The following is a 24,278-nucleotide window of genomic DNA, read 5'->3' as shown; positions in this document are numbered from 1 at the left end:
TTTGCCACATCCGAGTCACACACAGCCTGTAATTGCTTTAACCTCCCATTCGGCGGTGGCGACTTTGGAAAATCAAGATTGAATATTGTTTACAACACAACCTACTCCTCCTCCTGCTTGCTGTGACTTTGCAGACGGAGCAGATGGCCCAATCTCAGCCGAAATCCCATTATGGCAGGGATTGTGTATTGTTGGAAATGGTATCTTGTTCAGACACGTTAACACGCGAGAGGCTCTCACAAAACATTTGCGCTCGGAAATGAGGGATAAATATTTGCTTTGTCGCATTAATGACGCGACTCCTTTGTGAGTCCTCTGGATTGAGCAGCAGAAATAGATGTACGCCATCTTTGAGCTCTGAGTATCACAAAGATGAAGAAGTGTCAACACCAAAACATCTCAAGCAAATACTCCCCAAGCTTTACTCGATCCATTAAACATCTGATTTATGGAAGGTAAATAGTTTATCTTCACAATTTCCGGTAATTGAAACGGAAGCTAAGATGCCGTTTCTTTAATAAGCTGTGGAGCAACTTCCAAGAAAACACGTCAGTTTGGAGAAGGAAGAGATGATTTCCTTATGAATATTAGTGCCACTGAAATTGCCGCCGCAGAGATGAGATTGTAGTCATCTCATTAAATTCAGCACTCTCGTTCTTTCAGCAGACGGCGGCGGCGGCGGAGGAGCTATCAGGGAAACAGAGCCAATTAAGATAGAGAGAGAATAACAGAGGCACGGAGAGAAAGAGAGTGAAAGGGAAGATCATTTACGTCTGCTCCTTAGAGTCCACATACAGAAGCTCCAGGCATGATGGGACCTCTGGACATTCCCTCCCTTTGTGACGTCACTCTCTAAACCTTACATTGGTATTCATCATTCCTGATGTAGTATTGCTACATGGATTGTACCCGAGTTCCTGCATTCTGTCAGTTTAAGTCAAATTTTTTAGGACTTACACACATCTAACATCAGTGTGAAGTCTCCCGAGCAGTCCTGGAGAACTCTCAGTGGTTTCCAGATGGTTCCTATTTTCCAAATTCATCTCAAAAACAATTTTACCATCACAAACAAGAAATGTTTTGCTCTCTGGAGGACCAATCCACAACATGCAAGATATGTGGTGTGACAGTCATGCATCAGAGCCATGTTTTCCATGGACCAGAGAGATGTCGGATAGATGGAAATGCTATACGGACTTATCGGGTAAACATGGAAGACTTGGACTTGGGAAGGCACTCAGAAGCTGCTGACAGTGGGAGACGAGCACGACCTGCATGCTGGTTCTTGTCTCGTCTTCCTAAAGCAACAAAACACCACCAGACACATAAAGGACAGCTGGGGGTTTGCTCACAGACGAGGCCTCTCTGCCCCCCGCCCCCCACGTTGGTTGACAGACTCCCATCACAGGTCCAGAGTGTGCCAAATTTATCTCTCCTTGACTTGCAAGTTTGTTTACCTCCCTCTCCGCGCCACTGCCCAGCTCTGCGACGGAGGGTGAAATTAGCTCGACGACACATTTGAAAGACGGGTTTGTCCGCTTCCGTCTGCCCCTCGCACCGCTGATCCCTCTAATATGGCCTTTGAGTCTCATCCAAACATATATCTGACCCCTGTGGAGGACGTGCGAGTAATTGCGTACTCCGGGACTGATGACTCCATTTGTCTTGTACAGCTAAGCGTGGCTGCACTGAGCCTTTAATAGAAACAGACAGTTCACCGTCCTCTGTTAAACTGCCTGCAAGACACTGGGTGGGAATGTTAATGGGACATGTTACACTAAAAATATACATGTCAGCTTCTTCTCTCCTCATGTTTGTCCTTTCACATTCTCATCTTTGCTAGGTAAACTTCATCTCCTTATCGCTTCTATTTTGGGTTTACGTTTGGCAAGTACTCCTCACCCTCCCTGTCAGTACCTCATTCCAATCAGTCCTGATAGAGATAATACACACTTCACTTTGGTGCCTTGCTGCCAGGCACTGCGCCATCTGCACTTGGCCCCATGTTCCAGCCGCTCTGGGGCTTCATTGATCAAACCTGGGGGCCCAGAGCACCGACAGAGCCTTGGCTAGCAGAGTGGAGTCTGGCCTTTATGTTGTTCTCACGACTCACGGCCGCTATATGAAGGACGTCTATTCAGAGGTAAACGCTAACAGAGAGGAGATGAATAAAACATGAACCTCCGGGGAGTAATAACCTAAAAAAAAAACTAAAAACGTCTGATGGAATGCACATGGCGTCGCTGGGGGGGACAGGTAAGAAACGGCAGTGTGTGAAAAGGTAGGAATGACGGCAACAAGGAGCCGTCAAAGGTTTGTTTTTATGAGGGGCCCTTGCTGACACAGTTCAAGCTTCTGCCAGTGGAAGGTTATGAAGGGAGAGAGTGAGCGGGGAGCTGTCTGGGGGGGGGGGGGAAACCCTTGAGGGAGTCTGCTGTACCTGGATGCTGTCCTCCATCTCTGAGGAATCAACAGGCACAAACAAAGAATTGCCTGAGAGAAAGTAGATCTCAGCCACTAATTGCAGTCTTAGCAGAGGGCAAAGGAGGCAAGGGTGGCAATTCTTCATCTCTTCTAACGTGTCAGGAGGGATTCTGTCCAGAGGTCGCAAGACAAAGTTTCTTGTTTGACAAGAGAAATAATTACAGCATTAGCATACCATTAGCGGCTGGCAGGGAGAGAAAAATCACAGAGACGCCGTTTGGCCGTTTGGTCCGGCTCCAAAAAGTGCCACAATATTTGGCAGATAGTGAGATTATGTCCTTTCTCTAATTGATTTGCTATTGTATTCTGACTGGGCTCTAAATGCTGAGATGAAATGTGATTAAAAATATGGATTCAAATGAAAGATTGAAAAAAACCCACTAACTTTTAATTAATGTAAAATATTCCGGCTCACAGTTTAATAAATCAGAATATAACATAAGACAATTCTGCACTTATTAGATTTAGGTAGTTGAACAGTAGCAGCTTGCAGTTTTGTGTTTTGATTTTGGCCAGAGGAGAATGTTTGTTTACACTTAGATGACTGAGTATCTATTTTGATCACCTTAACAGGGTTCAGTGAACACACCAAGGCTTCATCTAACACTGAGGCAAGATTGGACTGATTTATCTGGGACTAAAGAGTGACTACATGTCCTTGAGATAGTTCTGTGTAGCCGTATAATGACGCCCCTGGATCCTCTCCCGTGGTCTATAAAGTCAGTACAGTGGCGTGTTGGGCTGCGTGCTCCTTAATATATCGCCTGTACCGTGTTTATGACCCCATCAGCTGGGGGAAACTAGGCCGTCACCCAGACACCAACCTGCAGAGACATGTTGCTGCTCTGCTCTGCTGCATCATCTCTTCATCTGAAGTGGGCCAAACGACCTTCACTAACATGCAGTGTGAATGTCAGCCACATCAAAGCGTTTATAAGAACACAACAGGGGCAAAGGGCCAAAATGCTCCTTTATCCCAGAGGGAGACAATGCTGGTGAGATATGGGAAAGAAGAACTCTACTCATTCTAGTCAGGTCATCAACAAATTGTATGTTGGTTTGTGCACTTCAGGTCTTCTCCTCTGATGTTATTGTCATTTGATGTGACAAAGGTCTAAGTATGTTTATGATCTTCCATTCATTTCAGTTCTCTTTCTGCTGTTGAGATGAGTTAGTTATGATTCTGCTCCGTTCAGATGTGTTTACTGTCTTTCCCCCGTGGGCCGTGTCAAATGTGTCCAGATTTCCGTCTGCCAGGGCAAAAAATTGCTGCATGAATATTTAGATTATTTCCCTCCTCTGGAACAAACGCTCTCAGCTCCACTCGCCTGTATGACTGAAGCTGGATATCCACGCTGTCATTTATCATTAATCCAGATTGATATGCATACAGTGTCATAAATTACTCTCTGCAGACCCGTGCCAAACACGCCCATGTCAATTTCTGCAGCGCTGCACTCCTAATAAGTGCTCGTACGGGCAACATGCATAGACAATATCACTTATTCATGCATGCAAAGCCAAGCCCACACACACACACTTATACACACACAGACACCAGACTGTCATGTATTATTACCATCTGTCCTTTCAAGGTAATTAACAAGCAGCCGCAACACAAGCAAGCCTTGGCATCTAAATAATAATCATCATCTTTGCACTGTTGACACGTTCAAGCAGTGGAAAAAGGCAAAAATTCTCATTAAAACAAAATGCTTCGCGCTGTAAACATGAGGAGGGCCTTATTTGTGTCTCAAACTCATACGGGATTTATTTGCGTCTTGCTCAGAGGCACTCCAGCAGGAGGAGGAGCCCCTTAGACATCCTATCTAAAAGAGCATCTCCTTTAACCCCGGTATGACCTTGCTGCATCGTATTTATAATGAAACGCCTCCGTTCTCTCCGCTGTTCAATAAAACATAACGGAATACATTCATGGCTGCTAAAAGTTCAGAAAAGGCAAGGAAAACGATGTTTATAGACGACCAAAAACTTTCAGTAGCAGTGGGAAAAATAGTCTGGAAGAAGGCAAAACATCTGCAGAAAGTGTTTTTAAAAGCCTAGATAGGAGCGTGGGCTGTGTGTTTGAGTGTGTGTTACATTACATTACATTACGATCATTTTTTGGCAGACGCTTTTATCCAAAGCGACTTACATTACTTACATTACCACCCTTCGCAGAGGGGGGAGCAATTGAGGGTTCGGTGCCTTGCTCAGGGGCACCTCGGCAGGGGCTTGAACCGGCGACCCTCTGGTTCCCAAGCGGAAGCACTACCCACTGAGCCACTGCCTCCTGTGTGCCTGAGTGTGTGTCTGTATGTGTGTCTGAGCACTCCCGTGTCTGTTTGTTGCACTCTCAATTACAACGGGGGTTACTTAAGCTCTGTTTATTGACTTTAAAACACTGCGATGTAGGCCAGAATGAATGAGCTCCAGATTGATAACATCGCTGATATGAATTGATTTGACTTATCACTCCTCATGGTTCATCCTCTTGCTGTTACAGATGAGGAGTTCACTTCCTGCCATATATGTGAAGAAGGGTACGTCTGAACATAAAATACAATACAAAAAAATGTTTGGCATGCTCACTGACAAACTATATCAGTAATATGACTCGAAATGAGTCGGAGCCAGTGAGAGTACAAAGGGTTAAACTGAAATGTTCAAACTGAGACATGTTTACTTCAAAAAGCTGATTTATCCCTGTTGGTTCGCTTCAGATGAGCTCAGCCTTTCTCTCCCTGATGATGCTCTGCTGTCGCTCTGTGCTTTCTGATCACAGAGCGACTGGACCCTCTGCCACCTGCCCTCACTGACCTCAACATTCCCTCCCTCCGTCTCCGCCTCTGTTCATTGTCCTCTTTACAAGGCCAAGCGTGTTTTCCTCCACACAGATGTGCAGTCCCACATGTTATTCCCATCCCTCCTTTTTTTTTATGGAGAATGCCAATGCTTTCACAGGGCAGGAGGAGGTTCCCATGGTTCTCTGTGAAGCAAACTACAGCAGCTGACAGAATGAAGCTTATCCACAACTGTTATAATAATAATGTACAAGGCATGTCAATATCCTGGAAATCTCCTAATCTTCTATGGAGCTTCAATAAATCAATCAGGAACCTGAAAACATAAGCATGTCGCACTCAAACACTGACAGATGAGGTCCATGTGCAGAGTGAGCAGATCGCCTGTGACCACAGACACAACCAGGTCCTGTCAGATCCTCCACAGAGACACCGTGGATCAAAATTACCGCCGTCAATCACGCCACAATCCAGTTCAGCGGCGGCACTGAGCGGGGCAGCCGAGGCGTCACGGAGGCGGGGCCCTTTCATTACCTTCCTGTCAGCGCCATAATGCTCTCATATTCCGCCGGACATGTCGTCTGTCATGTCTGTCCGAGTCCGACGCTGCAAATCTGCCACGAGACACCAGGGGCGAGGCACCCCAGCCTCCGTGTCACCGAGCCCGCCGGGCCGCCGCCAGTGATTTAAGTGCCGACATATGTCAGTGCGGAATAAAGCAAAACACGCAGACAACATACAACACAGCTAAAGCCAGCACTTAGATTAAAAAAGGCCTTACACTTAATTTTAATGAGGCACTTGGAAAGGGTCAAGGGGAGTGTGTTTACTTATCGTGCTGCCAAATTTATCTCTCCTGATAATGCTGAGTCATAAAGTTAAACGGCCTGCAGACTTACAGTGGGAATGTTCTAGAACGACGGATGTGAATGTTTTTGAACACGCATGGCGGTATGTGCCAGAAAAACAGGCGGGGATGGCAAACGCTCTCCTCTGAAGAGCAACAAACTTTATGGGGCTCCACTGACCTGAACAAAGCTACGAAACCCCCCGAGCTGATCTCTGTCAGCGGCATTGTGGTTCTGCAGTAAACAAAGATTTATTGCCGCGCATGAGAAAAAACACAAAACATCCTGCAGACGGTGCTGAACCCTAATCTGATCAAGGACAAACAGCAAATTTAGACTGACGGCATCCCGTTCTACGCTGTAGGACGGGAGGGTTTCTGCCGTCCAACCTGCGTCTCTGTCACTATGACTACACAGGACATCAAATATGTATAAAAACACGTCCAATCTATCTTTCTTATCTGTATGGAAGCTAAACTGCAGCGTTAACATCCACTTCCCTGCATGAGGAGACCGAGCGTTCGCCGCCTGCATGGCTGTGACCGAATCTCTCCACCTGTTTGTCTAAAGGTCTAATGGTCAGTCTATGAATCGACCACAGGCTGACACCAAACTACTCATGTGTTTGTTTTGCCCGTGCCAAGACGGAGAGACGTATTTGTTTGGTGTCAAGGGGGGCAAACTGAGGTCTTTGCTTGTGGGAAGAGAAAGGTCAAGGGTTGGGATGAGGGACACGCCACCATACTTGACTGCCTGCGCTCTTCGTCTAGCCGTTTCCGAGAAGTGATTTTTGCTTTACAGCCCACAAACAGAATAGAAAAGGAGACGGAGATCTGAACTCCTGTTGCTCGCCAGTCACACAAGCTGAAGATAATGGGTACAACACACACACGGACACACACCAGGTGCACCAGATTACACAGAGATTATAGATGAGACAGATAGCTTTTCCAGATACTTTGTCTGGATTTGTCTATTTTCCAGATATCCTTATGTGAGTGATACCAAGTTGTTCTTTACTAGATTTACAGCCTGATGTTTGGTCGTCTCCCTGTGAGGTCGATTTGATCCGTACCACCAGTGAGTCACATGTTCGATACCTAGTCTGGCTCATTCTCGTTCTCATTCACTACTCTGATCTCAACGTTATTGCCCCGTATTGATTTCCACGCTCTTCATCAGGCCAGGACCTGCCCAGGCTGACAGAAAGGGAAGGACGTGGAGGTGGACGAGTAAGCTCTGACAATGGCTGACGGAGCCTTTGATTATTGGATTGAAGACGACATTGTTTTGTTTTATAACAACTTTCTGCAGGTGTTTCAGAAGGATCGAAGACCGACAGTGTGTTCTTGGTGTTCTTGGTAAGGTGATGTTACAATGGAGGAGCTCCAGGCTAAAAGGCTCTGATCCAGCTTTTACAGCCGATGCCTCACAAACTGAGGGACACACACACACACAGACGCAGAGATCGACCTTTCACTAAACTCTGAATTGCTGCGTTCAGGCCTAATTACTTGCAGAGATAAAGTGCAACAAAATAAAAGGTAGGATATTCCCCAGCGTACGAGCTGATGACCTGATCCGGTCCTCTGATGTGCACTCATCCTTTGAACTGCTGAGGAACACACTCCCTGAATTCCTCTCTGTGACCCGACAACCCAGCAAAGCAGCAGCAGGGAATTTATTCACAGCAAACTCAACATAGTAACATCAGCACTATGGGGAGTTTGCTTGTATTTACATTTTTCATTTTGCTGTGTTACTGTGTGGTTAGATCCTGTGCTCTTATGTGCTTTGGCATCATTGGAGCCCCAATTATAATCAAATGTAAGGCTGCCTCACATTCAGCTCTCTTAGCGGACCATCTGCACGACACTTAACAACAAGATTATCATTTGCATTTGCATTTAAGGACTGAGTAATGTGCACGATCCCTCAAAACAAAACAAATATATCTGGCTGCCGACCGGCAAGAAGGGGACATCAAATAGCCAATTTGTATTCACATCACCTCCTCTTATTTTCACTTTCAGTCTTCTTGTCGATAGATGGGATAGCGAGTGTGTCCATCACTGCTTTGGCAGCTCTCTGCTCTGCAGAGGAGGTTTTTCACATTTGACCGCTTGGTCCTTTTTAACATGACCAAAAACAAAACAAGAGAGGAAATCTACGGCATCACAAAGGTCTAATTCAAATCCCACAATTCTACTTTGAGACTTGAGATGAGGTCATACTGGCTCGGGGCACTGCAGGTCTGAGCTGTGATGTTTCTCCCTGTACTTGCACTTTGACTGTTTGAGTGTTTGGGTTGGACGAGTAGCCAGACAGGCATTAAATCAATGGATGGACCTCGACCGCAGACGCATATCGAATATTTGGTTGCCACGGGACACAACTAGACAACTCAAAGGCTCTAAGGGGGGGATTCCGCCGCCAAGGCCAAGGAGTCTCAAAACTCGACTGAAATAGTGAGGAATATCAAAACTGTGTCTAAATGTCTTCATGCCTAAATTGTAGGAGGGGGGATATAACAGACTGTCACAGGTGGCTGGTTGCTCACCCCTTCACTCTGAGTGACGCTTGTATTTATTATCTGCCATAATTACACTGCCAACATAATTTTACTGAGCATTTAATTGGTGCATCCTGGAGTGCAGAGGACAAAAGCTGTTTAATGGGAGTCAATTACCAATTTAGATGAGGTAAGAGTTCCTCTTTCCAGGAACAAAACATACAGATTTGATTTGACATTCATCCTAAATACTTCTTCTATACTTTTATTTCTATTCGAAAATTTCAACTACTTACGGAATTCTCTGCACATGACACATTTGGATTTTAAGTCAGTTTACCTCATGCCAGTAGTTGAATAGAAGTATTGAGAGACACTTTAAATATTCCTTTCCTTTCCCTCTCTCTATAGGATTTTTTATCACGAGAAAAATCCATCAAGTAACAAGGGAAATGTTTACAGGTGTCCTTGTGCAAGAAGACATCTAATCGTACGGATCAACCTCTCTCCCCTCCTCTGTCAAAACCAAAACCAAATCCTGGCACCAAACACAACATTGCTCTCCAAAAGAACGTATTCATACCCCGTCATATTTCACAAATACCTTTTATTTAATAGAAACACCACAAAATCCTAGCCAAGGTTTGCCCAGGAGCCAATTTACTGCACAACATCTCGTAAATCCCAAACGCAGCCTTTGATCTATTGTGCCCATTAAAGTGATGTGCTGTGGCCTCTGGATCATAGCACGTGTAAACTTCACCGCAGCGCTCCCTCCTCGCCTATAAAGATGTGCCGGGTGTTGATTGTCCTTCCCCCGCTGTACCAGAAAACACAATTAGCCGGGTGCAGGCTGTACCGCAGGATTAAGACCAGCAACCCCCCAGTTACAAGATCGCTAAGCTGCCAAATGCAACAAGCCTCAGTAGCTCTGTCTCACGCTCTCACACACACACACACACACACACACACACACACACACACACACACACGTATAAAAAGGCTGCTGTTACACCTTGCAATTCATCATAGCAAAGACTCAAAGGACGCCTTTGTTCCTCTTCTTCCAGCTTCTGAAGCCGCTCTCAGCCAGTCAGCATTGGCAGGGGTACAGAGCAGCTGAAGCACCTGGCACCTTCTGTGCCTCATTTACCACAATCACCTGTTGATTGACTCGTTGCTTTGCCTCTCTGTTGCCTAATCAAACCGCACCAACAAGCGTGTTTGATCAAGTAAGAGAGCCAACGGAGATTGAGACCAAAAGGCGCCAGATTTTCTTAACAGCCAGTAAGAATGAGCAGCCAGGTGGGATCCCTCTCCAGTGAGCTGCTTCAGGATGAGCTCAGCGCAGGTTTGGAGAAGGACAGCTGGGAGAAACTGGATCAGGCCCGTCCCTCGATCCTACGTGCCAATAAAAATCGGTGTGACCTCCCAAAAATCTGGCTTCTGGGAAGAACTCTTAATCCTCCCATTCCAGGCAGTTCTGATCCCCAAAGATTCAAGTGACTTCAGCTAAATCCGGCGTTGGTAGCAGCACTGACAGATGCACAACAAGAGCCGTGTTGAATTTTAACGACTCATCCGAGGGCGAATTAACCCAAACAAGAAACAGAACAATGTTTATCGCTCTCCTTCCAACACATACAGTGACAGATGATGTTGTCCAAATCTAATTCCCCGAGGCTGCAGGGTCCATAAAAGTCTGTTTAGACTTCGGAGGCGTTAAGTGTTTCATAACTTAAAGTGATTACATCAAACCCACTGAAGTGTAGCTGTCAGACAGAATAATGACGCATTAACATATCCATGCTGAGGGTTAACTCTGTCCATGTGTGTTAAAGATGTGAGGTGGTAAACAGGAAACAATGTTGGTGTTTGACACAAAGTTCATGATCTACTCTCTGCTTTCTCAGACACACAGTTGCATCATTACCCAAAACATTCTGGCCAGTCGACGCCGAGCAGTTTGTGTTGTGCGGTGAGAGGCCGTTGCTGCAGGGTGTACTTGTTCTTTGTCAGGGATGGAGTTTTGGTTTTGTGAAACAGAGACTTCAGGACAGCGATGTGGAGACGCTTTCCCGGCAATGTAACAAAGGCTGAGCTTGTTCAACCCAAAGTAAAGACAAAGTGTTGTGCAAGAGTTTGCTTGGCAATGCGAGAAACACAATTTCAACGCAGTCGACAACACCATGGAATAAAACATGTAAAAGTTTCAGAATAGACAACTAAAATAAAATATGGAACTCTGTCGTTATCCAACCCTGACGGCTACATGATGATCTGTACCATCGTCTACCTCAAAATATAGTCGAGGAAGAAAACAAGAGGGAATAAAAGTGTTTGAGGCAGACAGACGAACAGGGAGTGAAAACTTTCACACACTGGCTCATATAAGCGGCGGCATGTAGCAGCATGCAGTGACTGACACTCACTTTGTGGGACAAAGCCGGGCCGTCGCTCCCGCTGGGCCACGGATATGAAGCCAGCCGAGGGGAGGGGGGGCCGGGCGCTCTTGTCGCCCCCCTTATCACTTTCCAGCGTGCCTGGACAGCCTGAGATGCCTCCCTCACTCTCCTCTCCTCTCCTGTGATGTATCACTCTGTTCCCCCTGGAGATTCATTTCATCTAGCGAGCACATCAAACTTTTTCGGATTTTTCCCCTCATTTGGCCGCAGCCCAGTAAAGTAAACGGTCTGCTGTTATGATGCACAGCTGTTTGCACGCCTGTGGGGGCTGAAGTGGAGGAAACAATGAGGTAGAAATCACCTTCATTCCCCTTTCTATACATGACTTCACTACAAAGTCACACACGCAAGGGATTTCTTTCAAGGCAACTCAACAATTCCTTTCCTAGGTCTAAATCAAACGCACAATATTCCATCTGTGTTTTATGTCCTTACTGCAACATCTTACTGGTTTTTGCCGGCAGGAACCCCCGACAGCTTAGTGACCGTATGCTCAGCCACTTCCAATCATCCGAGAAGACATTTTATGCTTTTCTACCCCTGCAACTCTCTAATGTGAGCTTTAGATGAACGCCGTGACACACCAGACACATGTTGCTGTGTATTATGCTTGAAAGGCAATACATCAGCATGTGAGGACCTGCTGCGCTTTACTGACTCGCTCCATACATCACACACCTCAGATCAGCAGAAGTAGAGAGACGTAGAGGAAACTTACACCAAACCCAACCCAAACGGTCCAACATGCAGGCAGGAGTCCACCTCAGATTTGGCAAGCAGAGCAGAACTCTTTCTGCCTGAGTCACCTCGCAACCGCAATTGAGTCATACCTCCTTTCCCCCCCAAAGCCCTGAAATAAACATCACACTCTGAAACCAACAGTGAAAACAGCACTTCTATCTTTGGCTTAGGCAACGAGATCAATCAGTCAGAATAGAAGTGAACCAATTCCTTGAACCGCCAACATCCAAGATTGTATCTATTTGTGGTTGCTGTTGTTGTTGTTGACCTTTACAAAACAATCGATTCACTTAAAAAGAACACAAACTCTTGCAGTAGACTAAACCTCGCAGTGCTTCTGGGTCATTGCAGGCCAGATCGGAGGGGGTCAAAGAAAGAACGCATGTTAGAACACTTGAACACAGTGTACCAAAGCTGCGGCCAACGCTTCAAACATTTCCGTCTCGATTAGTTTTGGATTGTTTGCTCGTGCTCTTGTGGTATTCCCATGGAGATTTCCCAGGAACATGCGATTGAGAAACTAGACCCCAAGGAGTCGTTAGTCTGTAGTAGGAACCAACGCAAATCTACCGCTGATCAAAGATGATCACCGAGTTATTCAACAACAACAACAACAGCAGCCTCAGAAAGTACTATAAAGCTAGAATTTACTCTTGTTGTTGCTTAAAATAAATGTAACCCCAAATTAGGCAACAAGTCTAACAAAGTTAACGAGTCAAATCACAGCTGGTGAGATTTTATCGTTATTTCGACATAACGTCATTGTTCATTGATGTCCTGAGTCATTGTTTCTTCTGGCATCTTTATCCATGTTATCATAGCACTATTATTTCCTGGTAGCCATGGTTACCGCCGTCTTCATTCACCGCCACTGGCATGGAGTGGAAACAAACTCCTGAATATCACTTGAAGCATGTTTACCGACACATAAAACGGCAGAAGGTCGGGTGTTTATAAGCTCTCTTTGGGTGGTCACAATGCATTGTGGGAAGAAAGAAACTACCAGCAGATGCAGAAGTAAACAAAGCGGATTGGATAAAAAGTGGATACGCCCACCAGCAGCATTACATAAGAAGATTACTCCTGCATCTCCCCCTTCAAACATCACACATTCTTCCCATTCATTGATCTTCCGTGATGCAGCGATTCGTCTCCGTTGCTCTCAGGTGCTGGTCAGCATAAAGTCGGATTGCCTATTTTCCCAAACCTCCTCCCCTCGTTATCGTCTCTCTCTCCTTCCTCCCGCCGCAGGTGGAGGAGAAGTTAATTCCTCTGACCTCAATAAAGAACATTGAACTTCCTCCTCTCCTGCAGCAGAGGAGCAGCTGGCAGCGTAACAGTGGATGTTGCTGGGTCAGCTTTGCAATCAGTTACAGAAAGGAATGTTTATCGTCAAAGGAAGCTGCTGTGCACGGAAATGCTGAATTCCAGATCAATATCACGGATGATGATGGTTAAAGTGTCCTTCATAACAAGGCCTCACATCAAAAGTCTCCTGCCTGCTGCTGCCTTTTTGACTTTGCAAGCAGCCTGAGGACAATGTGAAGTCCGTCTGTCTCTCTGTACAAATAGACGCACGACAGGTCGTCACGTGTTTGGATACCATCTTGGATTTCTGTCTCAGACGAAAGCATCAAAAGCATCTGTCTTCTGTGCGCTCTTGGCTTAAGGCAGAAAGCATTTCCTTCCTTATCCTGCAGACATCTGATCAAATGAATTCTTTGACTTTCTGACGGCTCTGCTCTGTTTATTTATGGCTGCTTGACATTGACTTCCTCAGATTCAATTTTGCTCATGTTCAGGCTGCGCTCATCTCAGGCAGAGTCAGTAAAGCCATTCATCTGAAAGTTCTACAAAATACAATCTGACTTTTTAAAGGGTATACTGTCCTCTTTAGCTACACATATAGGGCGATTCACTGTATTCCTGTTACGTTGCTGAATCAAATGTGTTGTGATACAAAGGTCATCAAGGGCAAAATACAGCAAAATGTCACAAGTTACCAGGAGAAAAAACTAAAATGCCAAAGCAATTACAGTAAGCTAAGACCAGAGGCCTATAAAGGCAAAGACCCGTTAACTCTGCAAGACAAATGCAACAATTGGAAGTGAAGGAGCATTTGCACCACATGAAAGACAATGAGAAGAAGCTGAGGAGCAGCTTAACCGCGCTGGGTTTCATTAACTAGTGGCCCCTTTGCTCTTTGTCTCTGAGCCTATTGAACTCTCCACTCCGCTCCATTCCTCCATCTCCACTCACTTGCGCTGTGCTGAGCTGAGCTTCTTCCCAGAAGCAAAGTGGGCGGGGAAGCTCTGCCAAACGAGGGCCCGGGCGTGACTAATGCCAGAGCTGGGGCCGCTGGTGATCGGGGGCGCTGGTGCGGTGGACGACCCCGCTCCTGCTGGCCGTCACCGCATACAGGGCAGCACAATAACCCTTGAAGGACGCTTCTGGCCGCCGCTCCCTCCCTCCCTTCCTCCCTTCCTCCACCCCCTCGCCGGCTCACGCTGCCCCACCCCCGTCATCCATTCATGGCAGATCCTTTCAGCTGGTCATTCAGAGGGCCAATAAAGAGGGCTTGCTCATTCTGTTCTGAAATGTGCAATGTCAGAAAGAGAGGGGGAGAGAGACGGGAGGGCGGGGGTGAGATTCCGAGAAGGCTTACAAACTCCTGAGACAGCCGTCCTAACTAGACTGAGCTGGACCTCCCATTCTGTGAGAGGACAGAGCTCCTCTCTCGACCCCTGCGAGCCAAGCCTGACAAAGTGATGAGAGCAACATGGCAGCATTTGTCACAAAGGTCAAACTCCTTGTCAACTGCAGCTACAAGTGCGTGCATGCTCGCGTGCAACTGAAATTACATGTAGCATGTGCATTCCAGCGGGTCTGAGTGTGTGTTTGTAGGATCACACAGGCAGCAGCTCCCCTCTGGGCATTAGGATGGATGAGGCGCAGCGCCGAGGAGCCGCAGACGTCCACATCCATGCCTGCCGGGGTTATTAACCCTCTGCAGCCCAGAGCGGCAAAAGAAACAACACAGAGCATCGCAGAGAGCCGGGCAAACCGCTTGCGCCAAATGAGATTCCACTCACAACCGCACTTTTAGCACATTAACGGCCCCTCAGTGCAGGCTTTTAAATAAGACCACATCATTACACAAGACTTTGTCTCGTGCTCCTGCGCCCTCTCTCGCTCGCTCCCAAACTCTCTCTGTTTCTCACACACACACACACACACACACACACAGGCAGACACACTCCAGACCGTCTTTCACACTCTTAGAGAAACACCAGATTGCAAATTAAGCCTGAAACCAGCTTCGGTCTTCTGCCACTGGTGAATGCTGGCTGAACATCACAGCGCTGCAGACTGAGGGCGAGCGCTTTAGAAACAACGCACCGGGCTCTGGGGATGTTTGTAACGCGGCCCAGATGTACTTCACGGCTCGTAAACGTGATAACGACGAGAAGCAAAAACCTGTCTGCTCATTAGAGACTTCTAATCCAGACATTCTGCGCTGGTGGAAATGTTTTCTGCCTCACCCGGAGGTTTCCATCGACATGTTTCACACATTTTCGTTGGGTTTTGAATTGAAAAAAGTGTAATGGAAAGGAAAAATGGCAGAAAACTTTTGTCCCTGGCTTGCGGTGGAGCTGATTAAGAAGTAATTGGCCAAACTGTAATGGAAACAGACTTTGCAGATTGGCGGTTGCGTTGGACACGACATGCAGCGTTTGGTTTCCGATTTGAGCTCCACCGATGTTTACAGAGACACGTCGAGTTCTGTGAGGAAAGTCGAAATTTCTTGAATTCAAATCAGGGAAAAAGTTAAGGCAAGCAAAACCATTTTAAATGCATTCATTACTTCAGCTGAGACATGAAGCCCCACCCAACATGACTCCGCCCTACATGACTCCACCCTCACACCTGACAACTGCACTCTGCCACCCAATGTGACATATTAACAGTGAATATGAACATGACTCCTCCTGAATGACTCATCATCATCAGCTCTCCTGCTTCCATACAGCCCAACAACAGTCTGCAAGCTTCTCTGCTCCATGCTGGACGTACAGAGAGCAGAGGAGTCCAGGCTATTAATAACTCTATATCTGACATGGACATGGTCTGCTCCCTCCCTCCTTCCAGCAGCAGCAGGAGCAGAGAGGAGGTCAGTTCATGACGAGGGAAGCACTTCACCCAAACGTCTAAAAATATCAGTCTGTCCTACATACTGTGGGACTGTGGGACTCAAACTGAGACGCAGGCTGCAGTTAAATGCGTCCGGCTGCAGGGATTGCAAGAGTTGTGAAGCACTCTGAGGGGTGAACGTCCTCTCCTGTCTGGACCCTGATGATGTCTCCCTGATGAAGCTTTCCCACCAGACACACACTACACACACACACACACACTCCAGGTTGTGTGTCAGGGGAAAAACAGGGCTGTGGGTTTTACTGCTGTCAAATGATCCAGAGCGCAGGAGAGATCAGGGCGAAGGATTCGATTCATAAATACCTCCGCCTGCTAGACTGTAAAAGTGTGTGTGAGTGCGCGTGTTAATGGGTGTGGGAGTGTGTGTTTGCACGTGCCTCTGTGTGAACGATCATACACGAATGATCCAAACAGAGCCATACATTCCAGTCAGTCTGTGGTCTACATACACACACACACACACATACACACTCTCTCTCTCTCTCACACACACACACACACACACACACACACACACACACACACACACACACACACACACACACACACACACACACACACACACACACACACACACACACACACACACACACACACACACACACACACACACACACACACACACTGCTTTAATTTACAGCCCCTGTCAGCAGCTGAACATTTCTCTAACCACTATCTGATACGTGATGAAGCTCTGCTGCCAGCAACAAGAGCTCTGGGAAACAAGAGCTCGCCTGTGCGAACAGAACCGGCGTTGGCATTAACTTGGCCCGGCCGTCTGTCTGTCTGAGGGCGAGTGTGTGTGCAGCGTACGGAAAGAAGCAGATCTCAGATTAGGTGCACACACTGGAGCCTAACAGTGTGGATATTGTTCAGACTCAAGTGTTGATTCTGTTGCAATCAAGCAGCAGAGCACACAGAGAGCCTGCAGATGTGTGATTTGCATTTCCTCCTGTTTTAAATGCAGCACTTCTATACCTTTCTCCTTCAGGAGCACCTGCACTTCTGTTCTCCACGTCTCCCTCACTTCTGATCTGAGAGAAGTTAGAGAAGGAGGAGGACCCGTCCAGGTGAAGCAGGTCGGGACAGAGGGGGAATCTGAGGCTCTCTTGTTAGGATGCAGGTGGGAAAGGGTTGAGATTTGGGCAAACAGACGCAAAACATGCAAACACCATGAAACTGCTATGAAAATGATGATGGTGATGCTGATGAGGAAGAAATGTCTGATCCACAAAGACAAGGGAGGAAGTTAGCGGGTCGTGGCAGACTAATCTACATAAATAATGACAAAGAAATCAAATAAAAGGAGAAGAAGAAAAGCATTCTCTCCCTCTCTCTCACACACGCGCGCACACACATACATACACACACACACAGCATGTTGTTATAACTCGTTTAATCCTCACAAATTGAGGATTTCTACTCAATTCAAGGACTCAAATCTCTATCACGTCCTGCTCCTCCTGCATGTTTAGTGGAGGCTGCAGGAGTTCCGACCCGGACCCAGATCTGGACCCTCTACAGGTTCTGTCTCAGGTTGTGCTTACCGTCGCTTATGGTCCCGGCTCGCTCCTGAAACGCGTCCCCCAGACACCACAAAAACAAAACAACTCCAACAAGCAGGTCCAACGTCTTCAGGGGCGCCATATCCAACTTCTTCTTCTCTCCTCTTCTTCCTCCTGCTGCTACTACTTTGACACTGAAGGGGTCCGAGTCCCTGCACCGACTCCTGCTTCTCAACTCCCCCCTTGCCTGAGCTGCTCGCTGCGTTTGGCTCAGTCACCGGAGACGCACCGGGGGAAGGATCGAACGCCAAATTACGCGCCTCGTACCAAGCAAGCACCAAACCCAGGGGAGAGAGATTTAAAGAAGAAGAAGAAGAAAAAGTTCAAAACACTGAGTCCATTCCACTCCCACGCTCGGGTCTCATCCCAGTGGTCGGTGCGTTGTGCTGCTGCTGCGCTCCCGGAGCAGACACGGCGTGTGTGTGTGTGTGTGTGTGTGTGCTGCGCTCTCACCGTCACCAAACCCCTGCAGCCAATGGATGCGATCTGCCTTTGTTGCTCCACGCAGGAGGGGTGAAAACAAAGCAGCGCCTCTCCGCGTTCACATCCCGCCCCGAGTTACTGCGTGCATCGGATCTGACGGAGGTACTTTGACTGATGTGAAGGAGTCAGAAAAAAGGGGGGACGGAGGGTTCGTTTCATCCGCTGTTTGTTCAGCAGATGAAAGAGCGCAACATACACACACACACCCTTCGACCCTCTGAGGATTCGAACCAAACGTGTGTTTAACAAAGCTTCACATGTGGTTTTAATTAATGCGTGATGAAAAGACACGCAGAGTCTCACACCTGCGCCGCACAGCCAGGTGTTTGAGTTCTGTGAGGGCGCCCTCTACAGGTGAGAAGACGTCACCCAGGTTGGGATCCTGGGAGGATTTGGAGTCACATTCCAATGAAAGTGCTTAAATCTTCACCAATACCACAATGGAAAACAATTACTCCTCATGCAAAAGGCTCTATTAAGCTCCGAGTGCGTGTCGGAGTGTGTTGACACATTAACACTGACAGTTTGGAGTCCAACATCTGGAAATAAATCATGAAAATGTGCAAAATTGGAAATGTAAAAGCCAGATTCACATGCTTGGTTGTCAGGGGAAGATGGAACCGAAACCCTGAGCCCTCTTCTGCAGACGTGTTATAATGAATGTTTGATTAAGACGAACATGCACGAGGTCACCGTTAATGCTTTGATCTAGAGGAGGATCTTGTAACTGCTGCATGTTCTGTGTTCTCACCTTTTCTCTTCTGGCACCGCTGCTGGAAATCTCTCTGCTGCAGCTCATGAGATGGAACTTTCTTCTTCTTCTTTTTTTTTCTTCTTCCAAACACTCAGGACTCTCCATTTTTCTCCCTGGTTGCTTGGCTCTCATTCTGCACAGGAAGGATAAGTTGGACCACATGCTTGTTCCAATTAAGACACTCGCTGTGGGAATTCAGGAGCTGAGCAGCGGCGGCACCAGTCATGGAAAAGCTTAAAAAATGGGAAGGGAACTTTGTCAAAGAACTCCTTTGATTAAACATTTGGCTTGTGTTTTCCCTTTTGAACATTTATCTTTACAGGATGGCTTTCATGTCCGAACCCCTTTGGTGTTACAAAACATCCAAGGTCATCATCAAAATCCAAGTCATAGCTCAGTAACTGTAGCTGTTACTTCTATGGATTTGCCAGTAATTGGTCCTCACTTCCATTATCCTTACTTGTTACCCAAGTGCCTTTGTGCAAACCTCCTTGTGTCTTTGCACAGAGGCGACGCCGCTGCCAACAGAGAGTGGGCGCAGCGATGGGAAGCAGATTTGTTTGCGGAGAACGGAGAGTTCAACTAAACGAATGCAGCTGGCGTTTGGCTGCAGACCTGAGGAGAATCTGTGACAGCAAAGTGTCTCTGGCATGGAATTCTCCGGAAAAAGGACTCAGACCTTTTGGGGATGTGAGAAAACTTAAAAAGCCTGAATCTTGAAATAGGAAGACCGGGATCTTGGGTGCTGATACTTCTCCTTCCCTCTGAAACAGCCTAGAGAGACGTTGTTATGACGATAAAAACCACATAAAGATGGACTGACGGCGACAGCGCATGATAGTGTCACATCCACTATCTCACATAAACCAGAATCACCCTCGGCTTCATTCAATCAGTGCGCGGCCCTGGATCAGACAGAGGAGCTTATATCACGCTTTAACACAGAAACAAGCTACGCCGGCCTGATAAAGTGAGAAATATGATGGCCCCTTTTATTTTCCTCCATAAAAAACAAAATGTGGACACGAATCAGGGGGGCACTCGGGTCGTAAAGCATATTTCAATCAGATTGTGCAGGCGAGTGTGAGAGCTAAATTCACTTAGAGCGGTCTGGAGGAAATATGATTCAGGCCCTGAAAACGTGGTCACCGGAGAATCGGACGGCAAGAGGTCGACTGGAGCAGAAACACAATTCCGGGTTTATCCTGACGACCTCATACTTACTCTGATCCTGTACTTAAAGTCAAAATGGGGAGAGTATGCTTCTAACTTCCTTCCTCCCTTCTGTCTCAACTCAAGGGAAAAGTTTCTCAGCTTCCTCCCTTCATCATCCTCCTCCTCCAGCTGACTTAAAATGATGAAAATCCTCCAAATTGCATTTTTCACGATGAATACTTTCTACTTTGGATTTCTGAGAACATTGCCCTGTGTGAAATGGACCGACTCAGCATCGTTCCATTATAACTTTAACTTTAACACACACATGATTTTGCCCATCTGATCACTGCTATTTATGCGCTTCACCACCACAGTGTCGTCGAGTCTCAGCTGCTCCGTGTTCAGTCTGCTGCTTTAATCACTGTTCTGCTTCTCTTCCAAAGAGGAAGTGGGTCCAGTCTGCGCCCGCCGCTTCAGACGACCAATCCCTCCTCCTCCTAGTCCGTCATCATCCATCTTAACTCTCTTTAAGGCCTAACTCCGTCTCTCTATAGTGATTTTCAGTTTCCCCCGCTTGAAGACATCGGGATCAGTCAGAAACACAGTGTACATTTTCCAAAGACGGCTTCTGTCGACAATCCGGCCCCACTTGTTGAATCCAAACGCCGTGTGTCACTGAAGCATTTATGACACTTGGCTCCTTATTAAACAGACAATTAAAGGCAGTAGCAGTCCCAGTAAAACATATTAATAACGATTATCCACTAACGAGAACAAGGCCGGCTCTGTTTCTGTTTTTCCATCGTGGAGTTCACTGATGACTCACAACAACATTCGCAAAGGACTGAGAGCAGACAGGAGAGCGAGAGCGAGAGCGCTTACAACGGAAACTTGGAAAACCTAAAGTTCCACCAACTCCTGACAAAACATCAGGGTCTTAAACCTACCATGATCATATATATATATTGGCCTTATCGGAGATTCTTTGGTGGAAAGTTCAGTTTTTACATGAGGGGTTGGTGAGATAATACAAACTGTTTCGTGCTACATAGAGCCGTTTGATTCGACTTAAAATGGGATGAATGAGGCACAAACAAGGCCTCACTCTCTCACATGTAAGCACCGGGGAGCTTTAACAACATCCCGCTTTATGTTCTAATATTGATCAGCCTCCCACAAGCAATTAGTTGAATTTCATTTCCAATCCGCAGCAACACAAACTACTCCGCAGAGGCCATTTGCATCCATCCAGTCAATCTGTCAGGACCTATTTGTGCACCGCATGGCACAGACAATAAATAATAAACCCCAAAATCTCATTAATTTACCAATGTTAGGTGATATATTGGCTCCTCTGGCTTGTAGTTAGTAACTCAGTCAAGCGTTCAGAGACAATGAGGGGCTGCAGCGGAGTGGAGTCAGTATTTATGGCGCATCAGAATAGAGAGTAATTGGTTGTAAAAGGCTCATAAACCATCCTTCACATTTTCTTTCAGGTAATTAATAATCTTTACTGTCCAACACAGGAGGTGGTAAAAGCGTCGATAAAGCAGAATCAGAACTGCTTGTAACAGCCCGAAACTACACCAGATCCGATCAGAGGAAGCCCCAGCAGCCTCCTCGCTCCTCTTCCTCAGCAGAAAAGAAGACCTGTGGTGTTTTTCCTGGAAACTCGGTGAAGAGCCACCAGAGGAGCCAATCGACATCCACTCAAACCGAAGACAGATAGAAGTAACAGACGTCTGGCTCCTGCAGTCGCCCAGAGAGGACGAGAGAAGCAATTCTGAGGAATCATTACCAGCAAAAGGGGCAAATTTCACCTTGACCCGTCTGTGCCGGTTGGCTGACCTCCATCTCTCTGCTGCAGAACAGAGGAAATTGGTTTGAATGCAGTGAGGGCAGTTTGACAGCAGAGGATGGAGGCACAGTCTGGTCAATTATTATGCTAATGGGGCAAAATCCAAATGTCACATATATGGTGATAAATGTTGTAGATATAATTCAGATTTTTTTTTTGAGACCAGTAAGGATTTTAAGAAATTTCTTTCATCAAAAATGTTGTTATAATTCTGGAAAAAAAATCGAATTTTAAATATTAAAAGGGTTTTCTTTGGATATATTTTTATTTTAAATTCGCCATAGAGTCTAAATACATGGAATTTTAAATAACCAATTCAAATATGAAGTCAAATTATTATCCTATAATTCAGATATCAGTGTAATTGTTCATAATGTGGATAATTAACAACACTTGAGTAATTGCATGTAAAGTGTTGATGTGACCCATACTCACCTGTATGTGCTTGCACAGATGGAAGGCTTCACACACACGGCTCACCGGCTGACAGCGGCAGCCTGGCTTTCATTACAGGAGCGTGTCGCACTGAGCGCTCCATAAACAAAACCGTGACCTTTGGGGCAGACTCGGCTCCTGTGAACAACAATGATGCCTCTGTGGAGAAGAGCTGACTAACGTCGGTCTACAGGAGAGAGATCGGCAACGCGAGGACAACGACCTGTGACCTTCAGCGTCCCTCCTGTGTGCGGTTCAGACAAACCACCAGAGAGTTCGTTCGCCCCTGAAACGCTGACAGGGAGAAGAAAAGAACTGCACATACGCACTCTGTGTGTGTGGGGGTGTGTGTGTGTGTATTTTGTGTAGGCCATTGATTGTTGTTTCATTGGGGTCAGATGTCAGTGGGGGAGACAAACAAACATTGATGCATGGATGTGGCGGCTGTGAGAGACCTGAGGCATTGAGAAGAACAAAGACCAGAAAGTCCATAATAATAACAACAACAACAACTAATTAAGATTAAATAATGACTGATCAATCGTTTAACATTTAAAAAAACTCAAATTATTTACCAATTCTAGCCTCTTAAGTTGCTCATTTTCTCTATTTCATATGTTTGTTAACTGGAATTTTGTTTTGTTTTTGTGCTTTTTAAATTTTGTATGAGTTGGGACTTTTGGATGTTCTCCTAATCAGCACTGAGAACATGAGCACAATCCTTACTGGCCTGAGGGAGCTACTCTTACAAAAAACACAACCCTGCATTATTTATAAGCCCCTGACAGGTAACGGCTCATCTCATAATTCTACACTAATAAACAGAGACGTCTTCACGCCGATGGAGGAGCAGAATGGCTGAAGGTTGCTTCGGCAGCAATATTTGTTTATGCCACGCCGTCCCAGAGGGTCCAATGAGAAGCTCTGCCACTGAACCATAACACCGCGGAGGAGCTCGACGGCTGAAATTTATCCAAAAGCTTCTTTGATGACTCTCAGATCGAGACGGACAGTGAGATTAAACATCTAAGACGCCGGCAAGCCAGAATAAACGAGAATGTGACACCGACGGAGTACGAGAGATCAACGAGTAAAACACCAGTAGATTTATTGGGCGTTTGTTATGAATAGGACAGAGACAGCACAGGCTTAAACAGCACGATGTCATTTCAAAGACAGATCTGACTCTGGAGGACCGTGTTGTGATTTGGGGAAATGCACAGAATGCCTCTGTAATGTTTTGTATTTGTCAGTTGTGATTTATAGTCCTGATGTGCTCAGGTCTTTACGAGCGCCCGGGCCTGCCTGCCTGTGTGAGTCATGTGTGCCTACACTGATCTGAGTGTCAAACATGAAGAGGTCGTTTTGCGGCAGCACGTCTGAGCGTTTTACAAACGAAAGCCTGCTTTCATCGTCACGTTTATGATCCTTCTGCTTTCTGAGGTCTGTGTTCACGCAGCCGGCACTTCATTTACGGTGAGTGCAAAAAAAAGACAGGCATCACTCCCAAGAATTAAAAAGGATCGGCGAGCATTCAGCCTTGAGTCTTTGTGTCTCAAGTGAAGTGGATGTTTATCGGCTTTTGCCACGACTCTAGACAAAGGACTTTGCTTTAACTTGTTCTGTATTGACTCAGACTAATTTGATGAAGATGTTAAGATGAGACATTTTCCTAGAAATAACGCAATTAGTTTGTCCTTAGTTGAGACTGAATCTCTGTGTAACTCCTCACAACAGGCAGCCAGCGTACGCGTTGGCCCTGATTTGGCGGCTGGCTGATTCCTTCTCATAATCGTCCTTTGTGGAGCGTTCTGAAGGCCGCACAGCTGGATTAACAACTCACATGATCGACGATTTAGCAACGAGGCGACTGAGTTTGAAACGTCTCAAGGGCCAATTTCTCGGGAGATGCACTACATAAATGAATAGCAGAACTATTTTAATGGAATGAAGCTTTAT

At 46.4% G+C, this 24,278-nt stretch overlaps 1 protein-coding gene across 2 annotated transcripts in view; it reads right to left on the bottom strand.

Moving 5' to 3' along the window:
* Positions 1–18,306, bottom strand: part of plxdc2b (plexin domain containing 2b) — a 55,204-nt gene extending 36,898 nt beyond the window's left edge. The window contains exon 1 of one of the 2 annotated variants that reach the window (XM_076161084.1): positions 17,614–18,306. In XM_076161084.1, the coding sequence (XP_076017199.1) occupies positions 17,614–17,713 (100 nt within the window). In that variant the 5' untranslated portion in view covers positions 17,714–18,306. The remainder of the gene's footprint in view (positions 1–17,613) is intronic. The other variant, XM_076161083.1, reaches the window with a different exon arrangement.
* Between the last annotated feature and the right edge of the window lie 5,972 nt (positions 18,307–24,278).

This window comes from Genypterus blacodes, unplaced genomic scaffold, assembly GCF_046128005.1.
Source record: "Genypterus blacodes isolate CSIRO-AG114 ecotype Tasmania unplaced genomic scaffold, CSIRO-AGI_Gbla_v1 ptg000110l_1, whole genome shotgun sequence".
Lineage (NCBI taxonomy): Eukaryota > Metazoa > Chordata > Actinopteri > Ophidiiformes > Ophidiidae > Genypterus > Genypterus blacodes.
Note: the sequence above shows the minus strand (reverse complement) of the source record. Positions and strands in the feature narration are given on the sequence as shown.